General features: G+C 51.0%; 10 protein-coding genes across 10 annotated transcripts; 3 read left to right on the top strand and 7 right to left on the bottom strand.

The window, feature by feature from the left end:
• Positions 1-797: 797 nt before the first annotated feature.
• ACHE_21045A (Rab family GTPase) lies at positions 798-1,765 on the top strand (the record flags this gene model as incomplete). Its single annotated transcript, XM_043285415.1, has 3 exons — positions 798-881; positions 968-1,031; positions 1,137-1,765. 3 exons carry the CDS (start codon positions 798-800, stop codon positions 1,763-1,765), a joined length of 777 nt encoding a protein of 258 aa, XP_043134109.1.
• A 503-nt stretch (positions 1,766-2,268) lies between these two features.
• On the top strand, positions 2,269-3,145 carry RPS7 (40S ribosomal protein eS7; the record flags this gene model as incomplete). The annotated part of the gene is made up of 3 exons (XM_043285414.1): positions 2,269-2,424; positions 2,633-2,715; positions 2,779-3,145. 3 exons carry the CDS (start codon positions 2,269-2,271, stop codon positions 3,143-3,145), a joined length of 606 nt encoding a protein of 201 aa, XP_043134108.1.
• A 672-nt stretch (positions 3,146-3,817) lies between these two features.
• Positions 3,818-4,180, bottom strand: ACHE_21043S (uncharacterized protein; the record flags this gene model as incomplete). Its single annotated transcript, XM_043285413.1, has 1 exon — positions 3,818-4,180. The coding sequence occupies one exon, from the start codon at positions 4,178-4,180 to the stop codon at positions 3,818-3,820; it is 363 nt and encodes a 120-aa protein (XP_043134107.1).
• A 71-nt stretch (positions 4,181-4,251) lies between these two features.
• Positions 4,252-4,638, bottom strand: ACHE_21042S (uncharacterized protein; the record flags this gene model as incomplete). The annotated part of the gene is made up of 1 exon (XM_043285412.1): positions 4,252-4,638. The coding sequence occupies one exon, from the start codon at positions 4,636-4,638 to the stop codon at positions 4,252-4,254; it is 387 nt and encodes a 128-aa protein (XP_043134106.1).
• Positions 4,639-7,071: 2,433 nt separating this feature from the next.
• Positions 7,072-9,013, bottom strand: ACHE_21041S (putative dynactin Arp1 p62 subunit RO2; the record flags this gene model as incomplete). The annotated part of the gene is made up of 2 exons (XM_043285411.1): positions 7,072-8,605; positions 8,664-9,013. 2 exons carry the CDS (start codon positions 9,011-9,013, stop codon positions 7,072-7,074), a joined length of 1,884 nt encoding a protein of 627 aa, XP_043134105.1.
• Positions 9,014-9,594: 581 nt separating this feature from the next.
• Positions 9,595-10,717, top strand: ACHE_21040A (uncharacterized protein; the record flags this gene model as incomplete). Its single annotated transcript, XM_043285410.1, has 2 exons — positions 9,595-9,822; positions 9,878-10,717. The coding sequence occupies 2 exons, from the start codon at positions 9,595-9,597 to the stop codon at positions 10,715-10,717; spliced, it is 1,068 nt and encodes a 355-aa protein (XP_043134104.1).
• Positions 10,718-10,870: 153 nt separating this feature from the next.
• On the bottom strand, positions 10,871-11,508 carry ACHE_21039S (actin-related protein 2/3 complex subunit 5 family protein; the record flags this gene model as incomplete). Its single annotated transcript, XM_043285409.1, has 2 exons — positions 10,871-11,096; positions 11,156-11,508. 2 exons carry the CDS (start codon positions 11,506-11,508, stop codon positions 10,871-10,873), a joined length of 579 nt encoding a protein of 192 aa, XP_043134103.1.
• A 798-nt stretch (positions 11,509-12,306) lies between these two features.
• pmcB (putative calcium-translocating P-type ATPase(PMCA-type)) lies at positions 12,307-16,090 on the bottom strand (the record flags this gene model as incomplete). Its single annotated transcript, XM_043285406.1, has 3 exons — positions 12,307-14,474; positions 14,529-15,951; positions 16,019-16,090. 3 exons carry the CDS (start codon positions 16,088-16,090, stop codon positions 12,307-12,309), a joined length of 3,663 nt encoding a protein of 1,220 aa, XP_043134102.1.
• Positions 16,091-17,685: 1,595 nt separating this feature from the next.
• ACHE_21037S (FAD binding domain protein) lies at positions 17,686-19,612 on the bottom strand (the record flags this gene model as incomplete). The annotated part of the gene is made up of 3 exons (XM_043285405.1): positions 17,686-18,233; positions 18,290-18,867; positions 18,921-19,612. 3 exons carry the CDS (start codon positions 19,610-19,612, stop codon positions 17,686-17,688), a joined length of 1,818 nt encoding a protein of 605 aa, XP_043134101.1.
• A 419-nt stretch (positions 19,613-20,031) lies between these two features.
• On the bottom strand, positions 20,032-21,966 carry ACHE_21036S (uncharacterized protein; the record flags this gene model as incomplete). The annotated part of the gene is made up of 1 exon (XM_043285404.1): positions 20,032-21,966. The coding sequence occupies one exon, from the start codon at positions 21,964-21,966 to the stop codon at positions 20,032-20,034; it is 1,935 nt and encodes a 644-aa protein (XP_043134100.1).
• Positions 21,967-22,830: the final 864 nt, after the last annotated feature.

Below are 22,830 nucleotides of genomic sequence, written 5' to 3'. Positions count from 1 at the left end.
TACTTTTGTACCCTGTACGATGACGGTTCACTCCGAAGTACTTTTGCTTGGCACTCTCTACGGCGTTTCGGCGTAGTACGGAGTAATTGGTATCTCCTGGGACGTATTCAGCTAAAAATGCAATAGCCTGGAGCCAGCTGCATTTTGTAAGGGTATCGTAATACATGTAGAGACAAAAGGGCTAGCATTATCTTGTAAGGCCTCATGATCTCATCCGTATGCATCACGATCCGGGTACCATGAAGAAGCTACCCCGGATTTTAGTGCCAAGAACGCAGAACCCAGCAGGCTTATAACAGTCTTCTATACTTTGGCCGCATATAATTCAAAAAGCAACTATAGTTCGTCGAGTCTTCCATACATTCAGTCGCATATGCTGGTTACCGAATTGGGATACTGAGGTACCCATGACTGATATTGCGCTAAGCCATTTTGGGATGCCCACCCCGTCTTCAACGACTGCCTCATCATCGTCACCATCATCATCATCATCATCGTCACTATCGCTTTCCTCTTCCTCCTCATCTTTTCCTCCTTCAACCCCATACTGAGAAAACTCTAAGCTATTCTTGTCTACCGACAATCCCCCTTGCCAGTTGTCACCGCTTCGTCCCCCGCTCGTGACCACATCGTTGTCTCTGTCGTGATCGCCTTGCTCCGTGGCTGACGAACGACCGAACACTGCCCGCCTGACCTCAACCGCGGACTATCGTTCATCTGCAGTTTATCGGTTTATTATTCGCGCCGGTTTTTACAATACGATTTGATTTCATAGCCTCTTGGGCATCATCCGTACCATGTCTGAACCCACGAGCGCAAATACCCCGAAGCCTAGCAGTAGCGTCAAGCTGGTGCTTCTTGGAGAAGCGGCTGTCGGGAAGGTATTGCATTGCTCCTCTTCTGTTCTTTCGAGTTGTACATGCGTGATAGAGGGGCTAACGCACGGGAACAACCTAACTTGGAATAGTCATCGCTGGTTCTTCGATTTGTCAACAATGACTTCCAGGAGAACAAAGAACCGACCATAGGAGGTACCCAAGATCCCCCCCTTGCGCGGATGCCGCTTTCCCCAGACAACCCACAACATGATGTAAATGGTTCCGAGCGCGAGCTAACATGGTCTGTGTTTTAATTAGCTGCCTTCCTTACCCAGAAATGTTCCCTCCCCACCCGCACGATCAAGTTCGAAATCTGGGATACCGCCGGTCAAGAGCGATTCGCCTCGCTGGCGCCTATGTACTACCGTAACGCACAAGCGGCGCTTGTTGTCTACGACGTGACTAAGCCTTCATCGCTTACCAAGGCCAAACACTGGGTCGCCGAACTCCAGCGCCAAGCTAGCCCCGGAATCGTCATCGCCCTTGTCGGTAACAAGCTCGACCTTACAAATGACGGCAGCAACGAGGCCGCTGGCGAGTCGACTTCTACCGAAGGTGGTGAGGATGAAGCGACTAACGACGCTGGCAACGAGAACCAGGCCGAGGAGGCTACCCCCGGTGATGCCCGCAAAGTGTCGACTCAGGAGGCCAATGCTTATGCGGAGGAAGAAAGTCTGCTGTTTTTCGAAACCAGTGCTAAGACCGGTGTCAATGTGGCTGATGTTTTCACGGCGATCGCCAATGCGATTCCGGAGAGTAGCCTGAAGACTGGACGGGGTGCTGGTACTGGTCAGACTACCTTGGGTGGCGGACGTCCGGCGGAAGACACGAGAGTGAACCTGGGTGAACGAGCCACTGCGACGCCCAAAGAAGGCTGCGCGTGCTAAGCTGTTTGATGTTTCTTGTTGTGTTTTTGCTTCTAGATTGCGGTATATCCATTTGATGATTGACGGGATCTCGATGTTCGGTTGTAACTCCCGAAGCTGGCCTGGGCTACAGTGTCTGCAGGAGTGTGTTTGAGTACCCGAGTATAGTTTTACATTCTGCAGCGTGTTTATTATTTCTAGAGCGAGTAAAGGTTTCTAATACACTACTGAAATGCAGTTGTTAGTTCACTACAAAAGTAGAGAATGCTGGCCAATCAGAATTTACGAGGGCAGACAAGTCACGGGACAAGCCTTCCCCTAATCGGACAAGCGGCGCTAACCCAATATGGCCAAGCGCGACACTCGCTAAGCGAGAGCGCCGCAATCCGGATCCCACACGGGCAAACCACCGCAAATTGGGACAGGCCGTCTTGTTACTACTCAATCCTTCTCCCGACCGACCGCAGAATAAAGGAAGCAGCAGCCCGTCTTCTCCGTCCCTTCCTCGACCGACGACTGCAAAAATGGCTGCTATCAACAAGATCGCCCACAACTCGCCATCGAGGCAGAACCCCTCCGAGCTGGAGACTGCGATCGCCGGCGCTCTCTTCGACTTGGAGAGCAACACACAGGACCTGAAGGCTACCCTTCGGCCTTTGCAGTTTGTCTCTGCCCGTGAGGTAAGACTTTACGCTTTTCTATGTGGAAATGAGGATGAGGGGATGCGGGTTGGGAATGGACATATGAATATTGGAAATTTGCGGTGGAAACATCCTGGATTGTGTGGTGGATGGACGGTCAATTGCGGCTTGAACGGAATTGAAGAGATGGATTGGATCTGGCATTCGAGCAAGGCATGCGGACAGCGTCTGACTAACTTGATTATAGGTCGAGGTCGGCCACGGCAAGAAGGCGATCCTCATCTTCGTCCCTGTCCCTCTCCTCCAGGGCTTCCACAAGATCCAGCAGCGGTACGCCAGCGCAATTACAACAAACCGCAGCTATGACAAATGACTGACATAAAACGCATACAGCCTGACCCGTGAGCTCGAGAAGAAGTTCTCCGACCGCCACGTCCTCTTCATCGCTCAGCGCCGTATCCTCTCCCGCCCCAAGCGCTCCGTCAACTCGCGCACCAACCAGACCCAGAAGCGTCCCCGTTCCCGCACTCTGACCGCTGTCCACGACTCCATCCTCACCGACCTCGTCTACCCTGTCGAGATCGTCGGCAAGCGCATCCGCACCAAGGAGGACGGCAGCAAGACCATCAAGGTTGTTCTCGACGAGAAGGAGCGCGGTGGTGTTGACCACAGACTCGATGCCTACGGCGAGGTCTACCGCAGACTGACCGGCCGTGCTGTTGTCTTCGAGTTCCCCCAGAGCGGTTCCGCTGACTACTAGATTTGGTGATTGTCGCAAATTTCAAAAAAACAAAGGGTTATGAAAATTGAAAATGTTATTTTGCATTTGAGGACAGCCAATTCTATATCTCTTTTATCTGGGTTTGGAACGATGAGGGTTTTCGTCGATTAGACAACGAAGAGGGAAAAAAAGAAACCAAGATGGGACAAGATAATTCATTTTATTGTACTTCTTTTTCTTTTCTCTTTATGGGTAGCTGCTTCGTCTGGTTTCGGGTTTAGGTCCCTGAGATGTGTGAAGGGTGTGATGTGATAATAAAAATATCATGATCTCTTTTCTTTATGTTCTTGTTTTGCATTTCTATCTGGAGGTTCCAAATAGTTCATACGCCATGCTCCGTACTGTGACATGCGTTGCCCTAACTACGATCCATTCGGGTCCTCCTGCCTACAATCTCTGCAAACTCTAGAACATAACTATTCGTCGTGCGCTGATATCTTTATTCTCCGTGTACTCTGTACAATTGACTGGTCGTTAATCTACCATCCTCTCTTTCGATACTCGTCCGGGTATCGATAGGGCATAGAGGCACGATGGAGGACAGGAGGTAATACAGAAGAATGAACAAGAAAACGAAGGAGAAGAAAAGAGGAAAAAGGCAAGCAAAGGAAGAAAGAAACAAACAACAAAACCACTCAACAACCCTCCTTCTCAGAGATCGTCATCATCGGCCGGATAATAGCTCTTCAGATATTCGGTCCTCTGTCTGACATTGATGTATGCAGTACACGCCAGGAGTGCCTTGAGCCTCTGGACGATGCTGTTGCTCGCCGTTGGCTTGTTCGGTTGTTCTTCCAACGCTGGGTACAAGGTGTCATCGAGGCCAGCAGCCATGACGATGTGCCTCTTTGGGGAAATGGTTGTGACAACTTTGGTAGCGCCCGTCAACGAGCCGCTCTTCTTGCCCCGGAGCGACATTAACACACCGAACAATGGAGATTTCAAGTCCTCAGGGGAGTCATGGGGCGTGAACGCTTTGAAGGTTTCTGTCTCCATACTGTCAATAAGATTCATGTCTACGGCATTCTTCACTTGGATGAGCACGTAGAGCCGTTTCCTGTGCTGACCGAAGAGGATTTGTATGATCAGGTCACAGCCTTGAAAAATTTTGGTGCTACGATAGCGGCGTTGCGAGCATATGCTCTCCTCGTACCAGTCATCACCTTCCGGTCGTTCTTCTCCGTTCCCAAAAAGTGCGAGAAGAAAGCGGAGCCGCTCCACACTTGACGGAACTTGGAGTCCTTCTGGCACCGTCTTGCCAGCTTTTTGTGTACCTTCTTGGGAAGTAGTGCTTGGAACAGGTCCACCACGGTTATGGGGCGTGGTCGGCCGTTGCCATGTACCTTGTCGAAAGAATAGAGGAGAATCAACATGCTGACCATTTCTCCTAGGTCTCCAATGTGGATCAACCCTCTCTGTGTATGGCTCCAGAGGGAGTCCACCATCGCCAACCGTGCCTGGGAGTCTTTCATCGCTTCGACGACAGGATGGGCTTGGACGGTTGAAGAGTCCTTACCAATGTCCTGTCGTCACTGACGTCAGCAATAAAAAGAAGGTAGGTGGAGCAAAGATGCTCCGCCAAACTGCAGAGTTAATAAAAACTGGCACCTGTAACCGATCAACGCGAGAGCTCAGATGTATGCGGTGTTCGAGTCATCCTTATCAGAGGGGTGCAGACCCTCGAAGCCTGGCACCTTCTGTCAAAGCATCACCTTCACATATTCGATGGTAACACGGTTGCTGTTCAGTAGAGTGCTTCACAGTAGGCGGCCGAAACCAAATAGGGCTCGATGATATCTGTCGTCCAACGGTTGGCTGTTCATGGGAAGCTTTTGATGTTGTACAGCATCTTATCCGCCAAATATTGAAGCTGTTTATCTTCCACAATGGTGGAAATAGATCCCGCGATTTGCGGGGGATGGCTAGGCTCTGGTCGTGCTGTCTTTTCGGAAACGTGAAAGCCTCTTTCGTGGACGCATTCAGGTACGAGACATAACAAATCTCACGTCGCGCTAGCTCCTCTAGGGCTTTCGTCTTACTGGTACCTATAGGCGTGATCAAGGACGTATAAGGTGAAAAATATTAGGGTTCTCCATTTGTCGTTGAGCATTGCTGCTGTTCCGACATGGGCTGCAGACGCGTTTCGGATTCATCGACAAGGCCCGGGGGGAATGAAGTGACAAAGGACTGTGTGGCTATGACCAAATAGAGAGAGATCAGTCTTAGTAAATGAACGATTTCTGTTCTGGGAGGATGCCATGATGGCAGAGATTCAGAGTTGGTAAACTGGAGCCTGCGCGTAGGGGGATCGTTATATCGACAACATGGTGCGAGATAAAGTGAGAAAAGGAAGGGTTAGAGATGGGAGTGATTGAGAAAATCGCAAAAGAAAAGCATCCCTATCTGGAACTTTCGGTATAGCTGCAAGAAGAGCAGGCATTTTGTTTGAGTACAAACGATATATGCTTACAGCATTAAGTTCTTTTCTTGCTTCGTACGAAATGATATTCGATTCCGCAATATATAAAGCGATATCTTGATATAATAGCTAGATTACTTTTATCTCTTCTCTATAGACTAATAAATCCGCCCACGTATCCAACCGGCTTTGTCGACTATCAGTATATGCAATCGGCTGTATTCGCTGCTTGCTCCCTGGATAGAACCGCCTCATTAGAAGCCAATACATATCGCACTGGCTGTTGTCAATAGAGCCAAATACGCTATCAGTGACTTTGCTAAGCTCGACATAGGCAAGTACTAATTGATCAGCCTCCGCGCGAGTAACTATATTGGTCCGGTTTGGCTATTGAATGCCTCAATAACTCTTACTTGCGCAAAATATCTCTCACTTGGCTTATACACATGTTTGCCCCATCTATGATAAATTGCTCAATTGTCTGCTCACAGGCCGGATCTTCATAGTAGACTTACATGAACTCTCGAAACCTCCAAAAATTACACCGGCGCATCTTTGCCATAGATTCGTTCAAATGCTTGCATTTGCGTGATTGTGCTTTGAGCCTCTGTGCCTCCTTGCGATTGAGGAACCTCCGCTGTCTGCTAAGTATGATCTTTCCAGCCCTCACCAAGGCGTCATGGATGATCTCGATTGCCCTGTGCCGTCGAGGCGGGTCGTAGAGATGATCCTTCATATTTTGCGTTCAAGAGCAGTTGTTAAATATTGATATCATACATGACAAGAAGAAAGACTGTAGGCAGAAATATAAGGCAACTGAAAACGATTCTCGCCACCATAGCTTCAAGTTTCATGCCTTCATAAGCACACCTTACACTTTAATCTTCTGGCCTCTGCGGCGATATGGCCTAAATCCGCTGCTTGCTCCCCAGAGGCATCTCAGTATAAGATGATATACATCACACTAGGCTTGATCAGCAAGCATATAACCGTGACCTTGCTAATCTCAACATAACCAAGCACTAGATCATCTACCCGAGAGCTACAGGCGGTAATAAATTCGGCAAGTGGCCACTCGTCACGCCGATCTATCCCTGCCAGTATCCCCTCACCTGTCTCAAATATTGGCCGGCCTTATCTATAACGAATGATTCGAACGAGGAATCACCGAGTCTCTTCATGTTTCGTCGGGGTGACGCGTATAGGTTTCTGCGGGTATCATTATTTCTGTTCGTTGAATTTGGGATTTTTTTTTGTTTTCTCATTAATGGTCAGTTAAAGAGGGAAAAGAAAATGAATATGTGACCGCACGCAACCTAGGGCTACCACTCGAATGTGTTTAGTGTCTGACCATATAGGAGCTGTTTTTGGCTCAAGATACATGTACCAAAGCGTCAACGTTCTAAACAGAAGATAAACAAAGGGGTATGGACAGTATGAACACGAATTGGTATCAACAAAAGACATAAAGCAAAATTGACATAGATTAACCCTCCAATTCTGGCGAAATCCTCCCCACCCCCAAAACCATCCAATACGCCAACTCCCTCTTAACAGTATCAGAACTCTTACTAACAGACTGCTCCATCTGATTCTCCGAGTCCCATTCCATCCTAACAAATATCGGAATCTCAAGCACATCTTCATCAGGTTGGAGCTGTTCATTGGGATCCTTGGATTGGCCGCTCCAGTCGAAGTTCTTTCCATCGAGGCTGTCATCATCGTCATCGTCGTCGCCATCGTTGAAGTCGTCATTCGCCCTAGAGGCACGACGACGACCACCACCCGGTAGCGTTCCTGGAACGACTTCTATCGCGACTGTTGTCCAGTTACGACCCTTGTCCCAGACTTTTCCTGCTTCGGCGACTTTCTCGTAGCCGATACCCATCGCGCCGGAGCGGGAGGAGCGTTGTTCACCCGGTGCCGAGCCTTGGAGAGCTTCATCCCAGACATCGCTGTTAGCGCCAATGTCGAGTTGCGGACAAAGGATTGTGACCTTTGTGCCTACACGACCTGGTGTCACGGATGGTGTGGCGAGGGTCACTCGAACGGGGTCGAACATGTGGTTTTTCAAGGTAAGGAGGAGCTGGACCGGTTTCAAGGGCGGCAGGCAATCGAGATTGGGAACAGTGGGGGCAGTTGTTGGGTATCCTGCTTGGGGTGGAGAGATAGTGAGTGGTCGTAGAGTCGCAAGAGGTATGTAACTGAGGGCAATCAGGCGGATACGGAAACGGGTCGACTGCGGTTTGAACTCGGGCTTGACGAGGATGTGCTTGCAAGACTTGCAACGTTTAGAGCGCTTGGTCCGAAGCAGCACAGGCAAAGGAAGAAGATCGTCCACGAATCGGGCGTCGGGGGACTGGAAGGAACGTTGTTCGATAGAAGCGACACCATCCCATCCGCACTCGTCAGAAGCCATTCGTCGAACCACCGCGTCTTCTGCATTAGGCGCTGGAACCTTGAGACCCTCGCTGGCCGTGAGTGCCTCTCTCATCACTGGAGGCTTGGACTTGGGTTTCTTGTTGTAGAGGCTGCTCAACCGGGACGATGATGTGTAGAGCGACATGATACGGTTCAGCGCTCCAGGTGACGAGAACCCACCTGCAAAATCTGTACCCAGAGGATCAGCAGGCGATGTACTAGTTTCCGCGATCTGGTTCCTGTAAAAGCCCTTCAGGGCCGCGAATCTGGCATCTGCAGACTGGTCAGGGCCTCCGTTATCACCAGCGGCCGAGAGATGTTCATCAATGGAAGCGTAGGTAGATAGAGGCGACTTGAGGTCACCGAGGGACTTGGACATCTGCCTCCCTCGAGAGGTCGAGTCTGTCAACTTCGAGAGCTGTGTTCGGATGTTCGTGGGTTTGTCGAACTTGATTCCAATATCCAAAGTTGTCCACATGCAATACCCGCAGGAAAGCACCCAGGGACCTTGCTGAGTCCCGTTTCCTGTGACATTCTCCAGTGTGCTTACTGCCAACGGTGCAGTACAGATAGGGCAATTGAAGCAATTTCTCGCGCATCTGCAATTGTCCAACACTTAGTCAAAACCTCATTTTCCTTGCTTGACAACCAACTCACCGGTTACTCTCACTCCGCACCATACTACTCGGCGTCTCGAACAGACAATTCGGACAATACCAACACACAATCTCCTCCGTTATACATCGCGGGCATTTGATCTGATGGCAATCTTCACAGTAAAGGAGCTGTTCCGGAGGGTAGAGTGAGAAGTTGGAACGCGGACATCGCGGGTCAAACGTCTGTTCCTCTTCTTCATCCTCCATTATTGTTCCCTTTTCGTCTGTCCCTGGAGCATCGGGGTTCGCTTTCTGGGGAGACTCTCTTGATCTTCGTTTCCTGGCCGGATCGGGGACCGGAGTATCGGCGCAGGGGCAGGAGATATAGGTGTAGGGGAATGGTCGAGACATATCGAACGATTGCGAATAAAAGCTCGTGTAATCGATCACAGTAGTGTATCCTTTTCGTCTGCGGGGTGTTTGGAAGCGGTCGGGGACGGTATACCTCTGTGGTAATATGAACTGATGCTATAGAAAATTGACGGAGTAAAGCAACTATTTCAATCTATTGGCACTGTTAGCTACTGCCAGAACATCTCCAAATACAAAAAAATACAAAACCATATGGACAGATTCCACCGGGCAAGTAGATGACCTACCGTGAGACCAGCAATTTAAACTCCAATTGACAAGCAGCGCTAGGTCCTCCTATTGCAAGAATGATCCAGCCATGCGCAACCATCCAAATAGAGTCAAGTTCTCCAAATCAAAGAGGGCTTAAATGCCCACTGCTGTTTGCGGTGTTGTCGACGGCAACGCGTGAAGAGAAGAGCGGAATGATTTCTCCGCCGACGTCAGTCATTCCTAACTTCTTCTACTTCGACCGGATTTCTTCTCGAACAACACCCACGCTACTTTCCATGTGAACACTCAAAATGCGTTGAATTTTTCAATTGATACAGCTACAGTATATATTCTCGAAATACAACGCCATGTCCCTACGCCCTCTCTTCCGTCCAGCAACGCTCGCCCGCCGCAGCTTCACGGCCGCGGGGAGAAGAAGCTATGCCAGCCAAACGCCTGGAAACCCCATGCTGGAGGTCTTCAATCGAAAGGCAAAGACCATGCAGAAGGACCGCGCAGCTCTGAATGTCGAAGAGGGCCGGAAAGTCGACTACATTAAAGACGAAGTGGCGATGCGCTTATGCGAGCGGTTACTGGTACTTCTCTCGCAACCAATGTCGAATTCTACAGCTAGCTAATAGATCGTGTTAGGATATCAAACGGGAGATACCGAACGTCCTCGACCTAGGCGCCAACAGCTGCAACATCGCCCGTGCCCTCACGACCCCAATCCCAGACCTCGTCTCCCCAAGCGGCGAATCCCCACCCCTCTCCGAAAGAATCTCGCAGCTCACCTGTGTCGAGACCTCCAGAGCCCTCCTTCACCGCGATATCGACCTCCCCTTCAATAATAACATTAACATCCAACGCGATGTCATCCCAGACCTCGAGTCCCTCCCCTACGAACCCGACTCCTTCGACGCCGTCCTCTCCTCGCTCTCAATCCACTGGGTCAACGACCTCCCCTCGCTGCTAGCGCAAGTGAACACCATCTTAAAACCGGATTGTCCGTTCATCGGGGTGATGTTCGGCGGAGACACGCTCTTCGAGCTGCGGACGTCACTGCAGCTCGCTGACATGGAGAGACGGGGCGGCGTGAGTCCGCATGTATCACCGTTAGCGGATGTACGAGATGTCGGGGGCTTGTTGAACCGGGCTGGGTTTAAGATGTTGACCGTGGATGTCGAGGATATCCTGGTGGAGTTCCCGGATGTGTTTGCGCTGATGAGGGATTTGCAGTCGATGGGGGAGAATAATGCTATTTTGCACCGCGAGTTAGGGCCTATCTCGCGGGATGTGTTGCTCGCGACAGAGGGTATTTATCGGGAGCTGCATATGGAGGAGGGGATGAGGGGGATTCCGGCGACGTTTCGGTTACTCTATATGATTGGGTGGAAGGAAGGGAAGGGCCAGGCGCAGCCGTTGCAGAGAGGTAGCGGCGAGGTTAATCTGAAGGATATATTAGGAGGAGGAGACTTTGAAGGCCGGTAATGACAAGCAATATGTATGATATAACGGCTAAAACGTACAAAACGGGATATCATCCACAAGTGGTGCGAATCCACAGCCAGTGCTAAGAAGTAACAGTAACAAGAAGAAGCCTGCTCCTAGTAATCGTCTTCGCAGTCTATAAGAAGCGTACACTTAGACAGTTCTCCGGTCTGTCATGACACGAACAATTGCACCAGGCCCGGTAAGTTCAACGAGCTTCTCGTGCCAGTTCAACAGCACGCTCATCTGCTGACCACCACCACCCTCGCCGAAATTCCGAGTCTGAATCTGCGAGAATCCTCCCCCGGTACTCTGCGGAGAGAGCTTCCGCGGCGACTGAGAACCACCGCTCGATCCAGGCGATGCCAATCCCTTGTACCTGCAAACCATTAGCCAACCATTGCCACACTAATCTCCCGAGGAACGGGGAAAACGTACAGATACTTCATCAAGCAATCCGCCCTCTCTGACCCCCCCTCACCCCCAATAACCCCCTCAAGAACCCTCGTCATCTCCCCCTGCCGAATTCCCTGCAACACCTCTACGACACTCGCCATGTGTACCTCTTTTGCGCGATCGTCTCCGCCCAACGGCGCCGTGTCCAGAACGTACCGCATCGCGCCCTCGGGGTCCCCGCCGCGCAGCATCTGGCGCACTTGGCCGGCGACGCCCGCGGCGTCGGAGGAGGAGAGCGCCGGGGGGAGGGTGCCGGGGAGGAGGGTTTCCATGGGGAAGTTGGAGGAGGACTCCGGGTCGAGGACGTCGATGTTGATGGTGCGGTAGTTGTCCATTTTGGCGATGGTTGTTTCTGTTGTTGTTATGAGGGTAAGAAAGGTTTAATTGGAGGTATCGAGAGTCGAAGGCTATGTTTTCACGGATTGTTAGTCGATCTCAGATAAAGCAGTTGGAGATAATAGCTGTCCTTACCCAGTCCGACGTAGGCGGGGATGAATGTAGGTGATGTGACAAGAGGAATCCCCAGGGATAGAAGACTGGAGGGTAGTGTCTCTTATCTGAAAATGGAAATAGTAATCTGGTGGGTTTGGAAATCCAATTCAGCTCGAATATCACCAATAGATGGAAAGCTCAGGAGGAAGTTCGCCGTCGTGGACAGCTTGACGGCGGGTGACGATGGCGGTGCGGAGGATGCTGCCTCAGGCACTCATATTCACATAAGTTATCCAACTAGATAGCCAGGGGTAAGTGTCCGCAATAGAAGACTCTTCTGTATACATGGTTAAAGACAACCAAGTGCTGGTAAATATTGGGTATCATTATGCTTATGCTATAGACAATCGCTGATCTGTATCTTCCGATTATATATGACTCGACGAAAATAAACACATAATACACAGTCCGGGAGGTAGTGGTAGTAGTAAGTCAACGCCGACCCAGTCCCACGCTCAATGACCAAAGTAAATGCAAAAGAGATGAGTGTAAAAAAGAAGAAACCCGCCCAATGCTTCGAAGAGTATCTGATATACAAGCACAAACACAAAAAAAAAAGGTCGTAAATGAGGGGCATTATATTTACAAAGCATGCATCACACGAATAAGAGTGGGCTAACTTAGCTACCCACCCTCATCGTTTAAGAGGTCGTAATAGTGATGGGCGGAACAGTGACAGGAGTGGCAGTTGCACCTGGAGTGCACAATCGGTTCTGGTCCACATCTGTCAGTGCCGTGGCTTCTTCATCCGAAGGAGCGGAAGTGCTCTCTTTTCCCCCGTCTCCACGACGAAAGACACGCTTCAAAGGTCGGAAGATAGAATTGACTCCCTTGGCAAAGAGGCGAAGTCCCTTGGCAAACGGCCGCAGCACAAAGCTAACAGCCTTGATGGTGCCATTGAAGATAACACTGAAATACTTATCCGGAATGGTCCGGAGGACCACTGCCCAGGGCAAGCACACAATAGCGCAAATAATGCACACACCCCATTGAACACCAGTCAGACGAGTAACGCCAAAAGCGGCACCGCCGACAAAGATAATCATGATTTGGCCGCCAACCATGATGCAGTTGATTCCGAGGAACCAGTAGTTGCGGAACATGCCTTCGAAGATATTGAAGCTGTTGTCGAGGCGGCGGTTGTTGAACTCGTTGAAGATCTGCATCCACACGAAGGTGTTGAATACGATCGTGGCGAGCTGGGTGTCTCCGTTTGTGGCGCTGAGCTGGCTTCCAAGAAGGCGGTTGCCGGCGAAGTAGAGCATGAAGGTGATAGCCAATTGGTAGACTGCCTGGCCCAGGATCATCTTCCACATCGTGATGGTGAAGAGGGAGGCGTGCTTAGGAGCAGGCTTGCGGTTGAGGATCTTCTCCGTCGGTGCATCGGTAGCCAGAGCGAGAGCAGCGAAAGTGTCCATGATCAAGTTGACCCAGAGCAGCTGCACTGCGTTCAGGACACTCTCATTGCTGCTGCTGTAAAGCGCGGAAACGAAGGTCAAGAGGACAGCGGTGATGTTGACAGTAATCTGGAACTGAAGGAACTTGGCAACGGAGTCGTTGACGGCTCTTCCCCAAGATATCGCAGTAACAATAGACCTGAAGTTGTCGTCAAGGAGGATAATAGAACTGGCCTCTTTGGCAACTTCCGTGCCGGCAATACCCATGGAGAATCCCACGTCGGCAGTCTTCAGCGCAGGACCATCATTGGTGCCATCTCCAGTCACAGCCACCGTCTCGCCAAGCTTCTTCAGATGAGCCACCAAGATACGTTTGTCTTCCGGTGAGGAGCGAGCAAGGACTTGAAGGTTTGGGATCACCTCGTCCATTTCCTTATCAGACAACAGGCGGAACTTGGGCCCTTCCATGGCCAAACCCTCATCCGTCTTGATACCGCAAGATGTCGCGATCGCTGTAGCCGTTGCGATGTTGTCACCAGTAACCATCTTCACCTGCACGCCAGCAGCATTGCACTTCTGGATAGCGCCGGGGACTTCGGGCCGCAGGGGATCCTGGATACCAACAACACCAATCCACGTCATGTCACGGAAAATGTCTTCGAACTTGGCAGCTGACGGGTCATCTTCCAAGAGCTCGGCGTTCTGAGGTGGCCAGCTGGAGAAATCGCGGTAAACCAGTCCAATCGTTCGAAGAGAGTTGCCCGCATATGATTCAATGGTGCTGAGCATATTCTGGCGGTCCTTGTCGGAAAACTGATCGTTGGCGATGCGGTTCCGGGAGTCCAAGTCCGTCATTTTCTTCGAGCACGAGCCGACCATTATTTCAGCTGCACCTTTGACAAGGAGACGGTAACCGACAGTGGGTTCGCGGTATACCACGCCCATGCATTTGCGAGCAGAGTCGAACGGGATCAATTGGACGATTTGCGAAGAGGCACGCTCAGTGGCCAATTCCATACCAAGATGGTCCTTGGCCAGTTGCAGCAATGCCACCTCAGTCTTGCTTCCGATGAATTCCTTGGACCCATCCTTGTCCTCCTCGAAAGCAGTGGAGTTAAGCGCAATGCTCTTGGTGATCAAATCACGCACAACTGTCGAAAACTGCTTGAACACAGCAGACACAGACATGGCAGTATCGTCCTCCGCGGCCTGACCGAAACTCTGGTCAGAGCTCCAGGTGCCAGCGACCACGGTCATCTTGTTCTGCGTCAGAGTTCCTGTTTTGTCGGAGCAAATCACGGTTGCATTGCCCATTGTTTCACAGGCACGAAGGACACGGACAAGGTTGTTTTCCTTGACCATCCGCGTTGTGGCGAATGCAAGGGCAAGTGTAACGGCCAAGGGAAGGCCCTCTGTGAAACGTTAGTAAATTGCCCATACAGAAGAGAAACTATGAGAATACTCACCAGGAATTGCAACGACAATCACAGTAACAGCCACAATGAGGATGTCAACAAACTGCTTTCCCTTGACAGCGGGAGTGGCAGTGTTTCCAGGCAGCTGAACAAGGAACCTAATGAGCAGCGCCACGAACAGGATGATGGCCGCACCTGAGCCCAGCCAACCAATCCAGTTCGCCAGTCTGCCCAATTTAACCTGCAACGGAGTAGGATCATTCGACTCCTGCAACGACAGCATGATGCGGCCATAGGTCGAGTAAGGACCGACACTTGTAACCAAGTATGTTCCCACACCTTCCAAAACCTTGCCTCCAGAAATCAGGAAAGGGTCAAGTTTCTTCGTGGCGTTTCCATCCATGATTTGCTTCCAGACTTCGTGTCCGTCGGTCTTCTTCATCTGGTCAGATTCACCAGTGGCAGAAGATTCATCGCACTTGACCCCATGGCCGGAGATGAGGATACCATCGGCAGGGACTGCGTCACCGGGCTCGAGGTGGAGAACGTCGCCGACCGTGATATCAAAGATCGAAATCATAACATCCTTGCCAGAGCGGACAGCCTTGACTTCACGATCATTGTTTCGCTTGTTGAGCTTGACAAACTGTCTCTCCTTTTGCCAGTCGTTGGCAGCGGTGACGATGGTAACAATAGCGATAGCGACACAAATGGCAACACCTTCAATCCAGTCGACACCATGGCCGGCGTCAATCGTCTCGTAGATGCCCAAAGACAGCGACACAATAGCAGCGATAGTCAAGAGAATGATGATCTTATCGTTGTAGGCCAACCAGAGCAACTTCAGGATACCAGTAGATTTCCTTGCTGGAAGTCTGTTCCAGTCAAATACTCGTACACGGTCCTCAAATTGCGATGCATCGGAAGGGTTGTCGTCTGGGATCGGGACTTTCTTGTCTGATGTCGACTGAGATGTCGCTTCCTCGAATCCAATAGTACCCTGCAAACGAGCTTCATCCACCGATAACCCCGACGTAAGATCCGTCCGTAGACCCCGTTCCAAACCACGCAAGCCACCAAGAGCCTGGAAAGCAGCCAGCGACTTGGGGTTCAACAATTTATTCAGCTGACCGGGCGTAAAAGCGAACTTGTTGTTGTCCACATGGAAATCTTGTTCATTTCGGGGATCTGGATTCAAGGCTTCGGATAGTGGTACATCGTCGTATTCTGCTTTCGATTTTGATGGCTCCTGAGGCTCCTCAGTGGCTGAGGAGCCAGCCCTGGTTCGTCCAACGGTGTCGGCACATGAGTTGAACGAGCCGGATCTGGAACGCAGGGTATCCCCGTCCAACGAATGCGATGTCCGCGGCGGTACATTGTGAACTGTTAGTCGAGCAGTATCGGGTGATAGGGTTGGCTGTGGCTGGCTTATGCCGAGACTTGGTGATGTAGGCGATAACGAGGCTGGAGACAGCTGCTATCAAATGTCAACATAACTCTATGATACGATACCATATCATAATGTAAAATCAGGCACATACCTCTGTATCCTCTGGAATCACTATTGAAGGGTTGAGGAGCTCGTCCCGGTGGTTAGTATTTGGAGTCGCCATGAATGCGACCGATAAACTCTCGACTTAATCGACAAAGTTAAGAGAGGTCATTAAAATTATGACAATAATGATGGTATAGACAGACAGATATTTCCTATTGAAAACAAGAGACCGGGGGTTCGTTTTATCATTATAAAGTACGGAGTACATGGAAGGGGCAGTGCTGTCTGGGCAGAGCGCTTTGGGATTCAATGATCATTATCCTTTTTTTATGTGGTCCCAACATAACATCAGTCATAAACCATTGCCACACATCTGTTTAACCTCTAGAAAGAAGAGAACAGATGAGGCCCTGCTTCAGCAGCATACCCGATGGAACAACACAGCTGCCACGATAGTAGTACCCAAAACACGGCGCGGCGAGCATACCCCGTACCAACTCCGGAAACAAGAACGAGACCACGTACACTCCGTACTATGAGGCCAAGCCCAATGGATGGAATGATCATTTCTCATTTCCCGCAGATCAACATTGAGTACACAGCCTCAACGGATAGAGGAACTAGCTCCGGAACAGCCAACCAGATCCACGCATCGGGAAACTTTCATCTCCTGAGTCCGTCGGTTTGCTTGTCACTCATTCCAGACCTTTTTTAAATCCGGCTTGGATAATTGTTCATGACGAAACGAGTCATTTCCGATACATGGTACTGTAGAGGGAGGGCATCGCATCGTCTTGACAGGTTGGGGTTCTCACATGTAACCGCCGGCCGGGGAGTCAACCCCTGGGTCCGTCTCAGCTTCATTATCTGTCGGTATGAGGTTGCAATGCAGATAATTCGCAGGCGCGCGCGATTCACCGCGATTCGGAACACTCCTCATTGGTAGTTACAATTGGCATAGCCGTCCTCATCACTCATACTCCGTACTCATCCTTTAGGCATTGCTATGCTATTGCTCCGTATCCGTTCTTTGTGAGCGAACTTCCTCACAGCCGCCTCAGACAGGCAGATAGATTGAGCAATAGTTCTGAAATTAGCCACGCGGCAAGTGATGACAGCAGAGTGTGATGGATAAGATGATGCTGACTATCGAGTGGCCATTGATGATAGGTAGATTCGTCTTGAAAAGGAAGGTGTCCAGAAGCTAAACCGCTTTTGGATATGTGGCTCGTGGCGTATTTGTGGCTTGTGAGTCCCGTTCCCTTACACCGCGGATAAAATATGGCGGTGCAGTGTGGCTAATTGCTGTGACTGGTGTTAATGATCAGCTGACTTTCCCGAGAAGAGCGAAAGCGAGGGGCTTAGCTGGGAAGGTAGTTAACTCAAGCAAAGTTTCAAAGATGGCGTGTGTTTGTCTGACAATACAAACTTATTTGCGTGGTGCAAGAGAGCCTCACGAGGCAGGGAGTGAGAAGAAGGAAAATGAATTAGAAGAGAGGAAGAAAAGCTGAATAGTAGTGTTGGGCAGGCAGCATCATTTATGCATGCTACTATGTTCAGATGCTGGTTTTGTACTGTCATTACCTCATACGATACGCATCTTACAGGATATTATATGGGTAAATCATGTATCCGTCATCACATTACACATTCTAGAATACATATCATTCAGCCTCGTTAAGTGCGTATAGCCTCACAACAACCTCAGATAAGCTACAGATCTACATCCAACCCGGCATACCGATTTCCCAACCCACAGAAACAATCCCTCTCCTTATTCCCCTCCCCCTCCGCCTCATCCCGCCCAAACCCAAACATCTCCTCCATCCCCCAAGCCACCCGTTCAGCCCCCAATCTGGCCCCCTCCAGATTCGGCGCTCCTGGTCCTAGTCGAAGAGCCGCCAATCGTCCAGTCATAAATAATGGCAGATTAGGCTGCCACATCAGATCATCCGTGATGCACGGAAGACCTTGCTTGCATTCAATTGGGTAATCGCGGTGCATATTTTGCAGCATGGGGTGCTCCGTGACGTCTAAGCCCATTCCTGTGGCGAGGTAGATGTAGTCGATTGGTGGAAGGTCGGTGGGGGGATCGGTGGTGAGAGACCAGGTTTGCGTGATGGGGTCGTATTGGCGGTCGACGATGGTGGTGCGGGTGTGGATGGAGCAGCGGTTGCGGGAGGCGTGGTGTTTGGTGATTTTCTGGTAACGCGGGGTTATGCTGCCGCCATTGCGGGCAATTTTAATCTTTTCGAGGCGTTCTAGAGATGAGTCAGTTGGAGTGTTCAAGAGTGTTAGGCGATGTAGGGTTACCTACCCTCATCCGTATCCGCAGACCAAAACGCCGCCTTCTCATAGTTCTTGAACTTGCCCATCCAGCTCAGGCCAATATCGAAGTGCTTCACTTTGAAATCTGACCTCATCAAGAACCAAACCTTGCTAACTCCCTTCCTAACAGCCATATCCACAATCTGCGCTGACGACAACCCGCCCCCAACGACGACGATATTCGTCTGCCGTCTCTGCTGAATTTTATGCCTCACGTTGGGGCTAGGAAACTCCTTGATCTCTGTGGAATGGCAGCATCCCTGCTTCTCTTCGTCAGAGGGCTGGAAAGGCAGGATCTTGGTACGACCAGGCCCGATGGCCATGACCACAGCGCGGGCGTAGAATGTATCCCCAGTGGTAGTTGTCACAGTGAAGATCTTCTCTTCTGCGGGAAAATCAGGATGCGCGTCGTATTTGATGTCTGCAACTTCATAGTGGAGGATTGTACCGGGATGGTTGAGGCCGTAGCGGGAGATGATGGACGAGCAGTAATCCTCGAAGAGGCCGGTAGAGGGCGAGAAGTAGTCTTTACGGTCTCGTTCGTCAATTTCAACTTGGCTTATCGTTCTGCTCGGGTTAGCTTTCATACAACATCGAAAGATACCAGGCCGGGGACGCACTGCTTCGACTTTTGCTGCTTCTTCTTTTTCTGATGCTTGCTCAGCTCTTTACCCACACACCCTGAAATCTCCCAGAGATCTTTCTCCCGTCCCGTCTCCTGCGTATACGCAAGCATCCCATCGCGATCGCCCGGATCAACATGGAAGAACATGGGACTACGAAGCTGCTGGATCTCCAACGTCCGGAACGCCCGATTCCACTTCTCCATCCATTGATCCCCAGTACTATCAAGCACCAGCATCGACAGCCCCTTATCTGTCTCTCCAGTTTCCTCTGATACCCGTCCCTTCTCAGCAGCCAAAATCGAAGCCACCGACTCGGGAGACGTAGACAGCGACGGCAGCTCATCGCCCTCTTCATCCGAAACAGACGAGCCCGCAGATGCGTACGAAGCACCGCTAGACGACGTACTCCCTCTCCCTCTCGTTCTTTGTGCAGAGCCAGCCCTATAGCTCGTACTCTCGGTTTGCCCGCCATTCCATTTCTCCGCCTTAACACCCTTGATCCCCTTATGCCGCGCCTGCACCAGCGCCATCCGCCCACTATGTTTGCTAATCCAGTGATAGCGCTGGTGCTCTTCGTCAGTGAACATAGCCGAGGGTGTCTCTTCGTGGAGGCGCGCGGCGACGGCGAGGCCGCAGGGGCCGGCACCGATGATGAGAACGTCGAGGAGGTCGGGGAAGGATGTCATTGCGCATGTGTTGGGGGTATAGTTGACCTAGATGCGTTCGAGGTGGTTAAATGGTTTCTTTATTGAAAGGTGTGTGTGGACTTGCATGCTTTATATGACTAGCTACTGAGGTACTCGTGCCGGGGTGATCACAAGGTCCTTGTGGATTGGAATCGAATGTGTTCATTGCTGGGGGACCTTGAGGGTTCTATAGATGGGGTACTTCTATGCAATAAGATTGCTTGTTCTGTCGATCAGTTTTGTAATTCGGTAGGATGGAGCAGTAATAAGTTCGGTTCTGTGGTCTAATTCCATGACACGAGTTTATGTGCAGCCCTGCCCTACCGCTACACCACCATTTCTACTACACATGATTAGATACAGATTCATAAGAAGAAATGTTATAATACAACGAAGGAAATATTATTTAACGAGAGAATCTATTTATGCCACCTTTTAAGCCTCACATCCCCCTCCCCATTACTATCATTAACCGCCCTCCCCCTCCCCCTCGACGACACTCCACCCCCCTCCCGTCTATGCCACGGATCCTCCGGCCACACCCAACCCCTAACCCTCTTCGCATCTCTCGTCTCTCCAGCATGCACTTTTGGAATCCACTTATCCCTCCCCTCCGGCAGAACCTTCTGCCGGGTAAGCGCGCCTGGCCCACCAACGTTGATGTGCGGTGACGGCTGCGAGGGCAAAGGTGTGTCTTTTGAGAGCATGAGGAGGAAGTACAGGGCTAGGGTTGTTGTTAAGGGCCCGTCGAGGGATTGTGGGTTTGCATTTTCCGTGTAGTACGGGTGTGTTGTGCGGTCAGGATTAGGCGAGTGACTGGTGCTGCGGCTGCGGGTGGATGAAGTCGAGGATGAGAGGCCGTCGGTGCCGGCGCTGGATAAGGCGGGTGAGTGGAAGCGGCTATCGTCATCGGAGGTTTTGGTTGGAATGGGTGAGGAGATTTCGAGGAAGCCGAAATATGGGACTGCTTCACTGTCGCCGCTGTCGCAGCCTGCGCGCACGCAGACTAGTTCGATTTCAGTCATTATGAATCCGTATCGGCAGCCGTGTTCGCGCATACATCGCTGCAGATGTGCAAGTCCGTTGAGGTACTCGACCCGTCTTGGTTCTGCTTCCTTGCGCATCCCCGTGTTCCACCGGTCAAAGCTTCTAACTATCCCGACTAGTCGGCCCTGGGGTAGTCCCGAGGCCGTCTGGTACGTATCGGTTGAGTAGTTGGCGAGAAAATGCGGTCCGCCGTAGTTCCTGTTCACTGAAGTGCGTACACCGGGTGCAGGGTAGAGCCGTAAGTGGTTGGGACCTTGAGATACAGCCAGTGCGGCGTTCACCCTTGGTGCGTAGATGTCATTTATTAGACCGATCAACGTAGTTTCGCATTCAGGTGCGAGGCGCGATGGATGGACCATGGTTGATGGGGTGAGGTATGATGGGATTTCTGTCGTTAGGAGCTTCGTCAGGCAATCGATTGAGTCAAATGTAGAGGGATGGAATGAGTTCCAGTTGCGTAGGTTGCGAACGTCCCACCAAAAATAGTCGTGCATTCCCCGAATTGGGACGACGTTCACGTTTCGGACTAGCTTGATGGCTTGGGTAGGCGCAGTGAGGTACGCAAGTATTGTTGTTGACTCATCCACTTCCTCAGGGTGACAGACTGGGCCAAGGGGATAGGGATGAACATCCTGAGTGTACGAATGCTGATGGCAGTACTGTGGCATCTTCGACACGACAGCCGGTTGTTGTTGGTAAGTGTATTCGGCTGTCGAGCGCTGCTGCAAGTAAGGTGGATGCACGATGATATTCGGGGTTGCTGGCATAGACGGGACAATGTACCTGGGCAGCTGTCGGTACGTTGGATAACCGTATCGCTCCAGCATCGCCTCACGGCTTCTCGACTCAGAAGCATACCGAGAATGACCCTCAGGCGAAGAAGATGCCTTGCGCTTGTTCGAGGATGTGATGCTCAGTGGTGACAATAGAGCCACGCCATTGCTTGTGCTGTACCCCGGAGCGGCCTGGGATGTGAGATAAGCGCTCCGCTGTGCTCCTGAGCTGCCATGAACGTACGGTAAGGGAGCTGGCGGATTTCGCGTGTTGCGACGTTGACGCTGCGATCCAGCCATAGGAGCTGGCTCAACCACCACATCTTGAGGCCGGATCTTGGGAAGAAGCGCTGGCCCGTGATGGAGCTTCCGGGGCGGAGAGCCGCCAGGGCTAGTTGCAGATGTGGTGGCAGACCATGGGGACGAAGCATCGGTGGAGTAAACCGAGGAGTCTGAGGCATGTCGACTATGCGCCGCGCTCAATGGGGCGTCCGGGGGTGTTGTTGGACGGTAGTAAGCGTATTGAACAGACATATTGATGATAGTTTGAGAAGTTCAAATGGTCAGGTGCAAGCTAGGAAGTGCCAACTTCCTGTGGTGTCTCAGGACCTGTCAGTGCAGAAGGAAATTAAACAATAAAACAAGCAGCCAGTCTTGTATGAAATAGAACGGGCTCTCAGAGCCAAACAATGGCCAGCACGATTACTCAGACTAATTCAGAAATCGAACTGGTAGATACCACAGGACATCGCTTGGATATAAATGCTCTTCCATGAGATTCCCTGTTGCGCTCAGCGAGCAAGACTCAACAGAAAAAGGAAATGAATCCAACGTATCGCCAAGCACAGGACCCTGGAGAACATGAAACACGCGAAGACTTCCATCGTGACGCCCACAACCTCATCTCCATATCTCTAGTGTCTTTGGTGTCCAAGATAGGTAAGAGAAACCCATACTAGGTAGCCCGCGAACAGTCACTATGCGAGAATGCAGTAGACACAACTCTCCACATCCCGGCGCAAATCGTTTCATGTTACAGTCGCGCGTCAAGGTGCTGCTATTTTTTGCATTTGCTGCGATTCTGCGGCGTTCTAGCAGCAATCTACATCGATTGTCAATGAGCACTGTTCGCCATGAAGCGCTATATTCGGTAACAATTGATGTGCTATTCTTGGAAGAATGTCCCTAAATTAGTGACAGAAACCGGCGTCACGCCTATGATCTTCATCAGTCGGCGGCAAGATTGAAATGTAATGGACGAGAATAGTGCCTTAATTGTGTGTTTTTGGGAGAGAAGGGTTCATCTCTCTTAGCGCCGAAGTTGAATGGCCGGTGCGTCAGGATCCGCTGTTCAGAGCACAGAAGAAGTAAATCGTGCAGCCGCAGGAACCGGTACTG

Source organism: Aspergillus chevalieri, chromosome 2 (assembly GCF_016861735.1).
Source record: "Aspergillus chevalieri M1 DNA, chromosome 2, nearly complete sequence".
Lineage (NCBI taxonomy): Eukaryota > Fungi > Ascomycota > Eurotiomycetes > Eurotiales > Aspergillaceae > Aspergillus > Aspergillus chevalieri.
This window is presented reverse-complemented; position numbering and strand designations above follow the sequence as displayed.